This window comes from Bidens hawaiensis, unplaced genomic scaffold, assembly GCF_021521415.1.
Source record: "Bidens hawaiensis isolate Kalapana, Puna unplaced genomic scaffold, B.hawaiensis_p1.1 tig00026583_1, whole genome shotgun sequence".
In the NCBI taxonomy this organism is placed as follows: Eukaryota; Viridiplantae; Streptophyta; class Magnoliopsida; order Asterales; family Asteraceae; genus Bidens; species Bidens hawaiensis.
Genome location: NW_027494262.1, coordinates 234346 through 240753, shown reverse-complemented (window position 1 = coordinate 240753; position 6408 = coordinate 234346). Strand labels below are relative to the sequence as shown.

Genomic DNA, 6408 nt, shown 5'->3' with positions numbered 1-6408 from the left:
TTACAGCGAACAGTTTAAATAGACACGACAACTTCGCCTTAGGCGAAGTTGTCTTTAACTTCGCTTGTTCAACAAGTTCGCCTGAGCGAACTTGTTGACAACTTCGCTTGTTACAAAAACATAAACATAATCATAAACATAATTACATTACAGACTCGATTACAAACGTTAGACTACGAACTACTGACACACATGTACCAACAAGCCCCAAATCCCTCAAGAACAAACCCTAAAATCTACAAGAACAAGGAAAATGAAGAAGGAAAGGAAAAATAAGCATACCTATGGTGTTAAAATCCGGAAAGAAACACGAGATTCGGGGGCTAGGGGGTCGGAATCGCCGGTTTGGGGGAGTGAATGGATGAGAATGGTGGTAGGTAGGTACAAAATCTGACTAAAAACCCACTGCACTGTTCCCGAGGTGGTTCGTACGGCCGTGCGGGCCCGTGCAGTTGACCGTGCAACGTCGTTTTGACCACCACTTTCCATTCTGCCAACTGGGAAGTACTCCACTCAACCCAAAACAACAAAATGGTTCCCGATTTCGACCATTATGAGCCCTAACCCAAAATCTCTCGCTCAAAGAACGGAACCGGAAAGGAATAAAGGTAAGCATAACTCTTCGAAAACAACCAAGAATAAAACAAACACGCAAAAATCTACAAAGTTCCTAAACATGCTAAATTTTGACGAAGTCGATAGCGAGACTCACACTCCCCACACTTAACTCATGGGGTGGAGGTCAACAACCTCCAAAACTGTCTCAACCGGCACACCCAAATAGTGTTTCAAATGGTGACCGTTCACCTTGAAGATGCGTCCATCCTCATGGCCAATCTCAACGGTACCGTAGTCAAACGCCTGTCTCACACTAAAGGGCCGGACAATCGGGATTTCAAATTCCCAGGGAATAAACGAAGGCGAGAATAGTAAAGAAAAACACGATCGCCCAATTGGAATTGTTTATGGTCCTTCAACCGGGCGTCATGAAGCTTTTTGATCCTCTCCTTGTAAATTCTCGAATTCTCATAAGGTTGGCCTCTCAACTCCTCAAGCTCATGCAACTGACCAAACTTGTTTTTACCCGTGCATGCAAGATCAAGATTCGCACTTTTCAATGCCCAATATGCCTTATGGTCGAGTTCAACAAGGAGATGACACGCTTTCCCGTACACCAATTTAAACAGTGTCGTACCAATCGGTGTTTTGTAGGCGGTACGGAAAGCCCACAGTGTGTCACCCAATTTCTCGGACCAATCCTTACAGTTCTGACTAACCGATTTCTCCAAGATCCTCTTGATGCCCCGATTCGTGACCTCAACCTGCCCGCTCATCTGCGGGTGATATGGTGTAGAGAATCAATGATGGACACCATACCGGGACAATGCCTTTTCCAACTGGGCATTACAGAAGTGCATCCCTCGGTCACTGATCAGTGCTTTGGGGGCCCCAAAGCGGGAGAACAACTTCTTCAAGAATTTCACCACCGACCTAGCATCATTCGTGTGCAAGGCTTGCACCTCAGCCCATTTTGAAATATAATCAATAGCTACTAGGATGTAACGGTGGCTAAAAGAAGTCGGGAAAGGTCCCATGAAGTCGATGCCCCACACATCGAAAACCTCACATACCTGAATCGGTTGCTGGGGCATCTCGTCTCGTGATGAGATGTTGCTTGCCCTCTAGCAAGCATCACAAGACTGCACTATGTCATGAGCATCACGGAAGATGGTTGGCCAGAAGAAACCGACGTCAAAGACCTTCTTCGCCGTGGATGTGGCTCCATGGTGTCCTCCGGTCGGGCCCTCGTGGCAGTGTCTCAAGATATTTCGAGCCTCATCACCATACACACACCTACGCATGAGCTGATCGGCACCAACACGAAACAAGTAAGGATCCTCCCAAAAGTAATGCTTAACATCAGAAAAGAATTTCTTCTTTTTCTGGTGAGTCAAACCCTTAAGCACGATCCCACTAGCAAGAAAATTCACAATGTTGGCGAACCAAGGATGATCTTCATCTCGCGTCTCGATATGCATGATGAACTCATGGAGGAAATTGTCATTTATGTGAACCCCCACTTGTGCCGATGAAGCTGAGCACTCACAACAGGAAAGATGATCGGCTGCGACATTCTCAGCACCCTTTTTATCACGGATCTCAATGTTAAACTCCTGCAGTAATAAGATCCAACGAATAAGTCTCGGCTTCGCATCTTGTTTACTGAAAAGATAGTGAAGGGCTGCATGATCCGTGAACACAATGGTCTTAGAAATGACAAGATAAGACCGAATTTTATCGAATGCAAAGACAACAGCAAGAGCTCCTTTTTAGTGGTCGTGTAGTGCTCCTGCGCATCATTCAGTGTCCTATTCACATAACAAATCCGGTGAAAATGCTTATCCCGCCTTTGACCTAAAACCGCCCCAACTGCAAAGTCACTAGCATCGCACATCAACTCGAAAGGTAAGGACCAGTCGTGGGCAACCATGATAGGGGCATTCACCAGTTTCTCCATCAACAACTCGAACACCTGAAGGCATTTGGAAGAGAAAACAAATGGGGCATCTTTCTCAAGGAGTTTCGTCATCGGGAGGGCGATTTGGGAAATGTCCTTTATGAATCGCCGATAAAATCCAGCGTGACCGAGAAAACTCCTAATAGACTTCACCGAGTTTGTTAGCGGAAGCTTCGAAATGGTATCAATTTTGGCTTGATCAACCTCAAGCCCCGCCTGTGAAATCTTATCCCCTGACAAAATGCCCTCCTTCACCATGAAGTGGCATTTCTCCGAATTAAGCATAAGGTTGGTCTCCTCACATCGGGCCAACATTCTCTCCAAATTTCTCAAACAATGATCAAAAGAACTCCCAAACAAAGAAAAATCTTCCATGAAAACCTGCATGGAGTCCTCGATCATATCATGAAAAATTGCCACCATGCATCTCTGAGAACGTGGCTGGGACATTACACAGTCCAAAGGGCATCCGCTGGTAAGTGAATGTGCCATAGGGACATGTGAATGTCGTCTTCTCATGATCCTCGTGAGAGATGGGGATCTGAAAGTATCCCGAGAAACCGTCAAGAAAGCAATAGAACATCTTTCCCGACAGTCGCTCCAACATCTGGTCGATGAAGGGGAGTGGAAAATGATCTTTCTTCGTGGCATCGTTGAGTTTGCGGTAGTCAATGCAAACTCTCCAACCCGTGACGGTACGCGTAGGAATCAACTCGTTCTTCTCGTTTACAACAACCGTCATACCGCCCTTTTTCTAGACGACCTACACCGGGCTCACCCATGGGGAATCAGACATCGGATAAATCAATCCAGCATCGAGTAGCTTAATGACCTCTTTCTTCACAATGTCTTGTATATTACGGTTAAGATGCCATTGGTGCTGCACCACGGGTTTGTACTCCTTCTCCATTAAGATCTTATGGGTACAAAAGGATGGACTGATCCCTTTTATATCCATGATCTTCTAGGTGATCGCGTACTTATGCCTCTTTAGAACCGTGAGCAACTTCACCTTCTCCTCGCTCGACAAACTAGCAGAAATGATGACAGGCAAGCGGGACCCATCCTCCAAAAAGGCATACTCCAAATGGGACGGGAGTTCCTTAAGCTCAATAAATGGTGGGTCCACAACAGAAGGTTTTGCCTTAGGCTTGGCAATGCGATCAACATCCTCAATCCTCTCTAAACACTCAGGAGGCTCGTGGTCCACACCATAGACCAGCTCCTCAAACAGAGGCCCACTGACCAAGTCAAAAACCTCTCTAACACACAACTGAGTATCCAAAGAGTACTCCTCACATGTGTCCTGTATGTTCTCACAAACGCAAGAATCTATGGTATCAATGGAGAGAACGTCGTCATGATCATGTGGGTGGCGCATGGATCTCCCAATATCAAAGGTCATCTCCTCGTCTCCAACTCTAAGAGTGAGTCTGCCGGTGCAGACATCAATGAGAGCTCTAGCACTGGCAAAGAAAGGACGACCCAAGATGAGTGGTAAGTTTTTATCCTCATCCATGTCCAAGATCACAAAATCAACAGGAAACACAAATTTGTCGATTTTCACAAGCATATTCTCAACTATACCTCTCGGGTATTTCACCAAGCGGTCGGGAAGCAGAATGCTCATGCGAGTAGGCTTAGGCTCACCTAGGTCTAGCTTTGCAAAAACAGAATAAGGCATCAAGTTTATGCTAGCACCCAGATCGGCTAAAGCTTTACTGACCGAAAAATTACCGATCAAACATGGATTGATAAAACTGCCCGGATCGGTAATTTTTTGGGAAATTTATTCTGAAGGACCGAAGAACACTCCTTTTTCAAAGTCACGCAAGAAAGTTCTTCTAATTTCTTCTTGTTTGGGAGAACCTCCTTCAGAAACTTAGCATACTTAGGCATTTCTTTCAATGCATCAAAAAATGGAAGATTGATGTGAAGCTGCTTAAAAAGCTCTAAAAAATTTTCGTACTGCTCTTCCATCTCCTGCTTCTTCAAACAGCTTGGGTATAGAATGGGAGGAACATAAGTCCTAACTGGCTCACTGGTTTGTGCGGTACTTTCTAGGGTTAACCTCGGGTGCACCTCACCAGGAGTCTCAGTCTCGATCTCATCAGCAATCGGTTTTGGTGAGGAAACCAATGCATCAACAGGAATGGTGGATCTACCACTCCTCAGGGTAATAGGCTTAGCCTCGACATTCGGATTAATCTCAGTGTTACTCGGAAGGCTACCCTGTGGTCTCACAGAGAGGAGCTGAGCAATCTGTCCAACCTGATTCTCGATGGTCCGAATGGACGCTTTCTGATTCCTCAACTCGAGATCATGTCTCCGGAGAGTCTCATCAATCTTCAAGTTCCTCTGTTCAGCCAGTTTGTTTGAGGTCTCGGTTTTAACCAAAAGCTGAGTCAAAAGATTTTCAACACTAGACCCTCCACTGGACTGACCACTACTGCTGGAACCCTGAAACTGAGGCTTTTGCTGGTAAGATTGGTTCTAGGGTTAACTCTGATGATTTGGATTTCGGTCAAACCTTGGTGGCTTTTGATTTTGACTCTGATTTTGAGAGCCACCACCATCTTTCCAGCTGAAATTGGGGTGATTTCTCCATCCCGGGGTATAGGAGTTGTTATAGGCATTCTTTTGGTAACCTACAAAGTCAACATCCTCCACCACCATGGCCTGCTGGCACTGTATGATCTGGTGTTTCCCGTCCCACACCCCACAACGAGAGCTAGACTTAGCCAGATCGGATTGCATCTAGTCAAATCTTTTGGTCAAGGCTTCTAACTGAGCGGAAACAAGGGTGTTAGAATCGACATGGTGAACACCCTTAGTGGAAGGAATACTACGAGGTGGATTATATGAAAAAATCTTCTTAGCAGCTCACTCCAGAATATCCAACGCCTCATTCGGGGTACACCTACCGAAATCTCCTCCCGCAACCTGATTAACAGCTTCCTTCTGCGCTCCGGATAAAGCATCAAAGAACGTACGACACTGAAGCCCGCGACTCAAACCGTGATGAGGGCATTTTCTCAACAAGCCCTTGAACCTCTCCCACGCAGCATGAAGTGACTCTTCATCTTCGACATGAAATACAGTGATGTTTACCTGATATCTTGCATTTTTATCGGTTGGGAAGTACTGAAGAAGAAACTGCTCAACCAATTGGTCCCAAGTGGTGATGGAACAGGAAGGGAGTGCCTCTAACCACTCCAAGGCAGCCACGCAAAGTGAGAACGTAAAAAGCCAGAGTCTCACGGCATCGTCTGTACACCCCTGAATTTTGAATGTCGCACATAATCGAAGGAAATACGCAACATGAGAATGAGGGTCCTCGTTCGAGAGGCCATAGAAAGAAACGAAACTTTTGACCATAGGAATACCCAAATTGATATCGAAACTCATGGTAAACTCGGGCTCCCTAACACCGCCGCCATAGCCATCAAAGGACGGCGTGGCGAAATCATTCTTGTGACCTTGATTGTTCGGATCCGCCATCTCTTCTACCTCGGGATTCGCGTCGTCCTCCACAACTACTTTTTCAATGACCTCGGCAATTTCTCGTGCTCTTCTCCTCAAACCTTCTCGAAGATGTCGCCCGGGTTCAGAAAAGGGGGAAATAAGCTCAGGACCGGGTGTGGTGGACATGCTTCATGGTCAAAGTTCCAATACAAAGGTGTTGGCAATTTGATTCTTACCAATTGGATCCCAGTTCCCACCAAAGTCTAGTACACAAGCGCAAAGCAAATCTTCTAAGGTTTGAATGGTTAGCTAGGATTGACCATCGGTTTAGAGATTGTAGGCGGTGCTTAGGTCAATTCGGGTTCCTAAGGCTACTTGTACAGCTGGCCAGAATCGAGAGGTGAAATGGCTATCATGATCAGAGA

At 45.9% G+C, this 6408-nt stretch overlaps 1 protein-coding gene and 1 non-coding gene across 2 annotated transcripts; one reads left to right on the top strand and one right to left on the bottom strand.

The window, feature by feature from the left end:
* Positions 1 to 866: 866 nt before the first annotated feature.
* LOC143573519 (uncharacterized) lies at positions 867 to 1334 on the bottom strand. Its single transcript, XM_077058376.1, has one exon. The coding sequence runs from the start codon at positions 1332 to 1334 to the stop codon at positions 867 to 869; it is 468 nt and encodes a 155-aa protein (XP_076914491.1).
* Positions 1335 to 5531: 4197 nt separating this feature from the next.
* Positions 5532 to 5637, top strand: LOC143573523 (small nucleolar RNA R71). Its single transcript, XR_013142444.1, has one exon. It is a non-coding gene; the product is annotated as a small nucleolar RNA R71 (small nucleolar RNA).
* The last annotated feature ends 771 nt before the right edge of the window (positions 5638 to 6408 follow it).

What these genes read in the sequence shown, in the direction of transcription:
- LOC143573519 (XM_077058376.1), bottom strand. Translation starts at nt 1,334, where the DNA reads ATGAGCGGGCAGGTTGAGGTCACGAATCGGGGCATCAAGAGGATCTTG.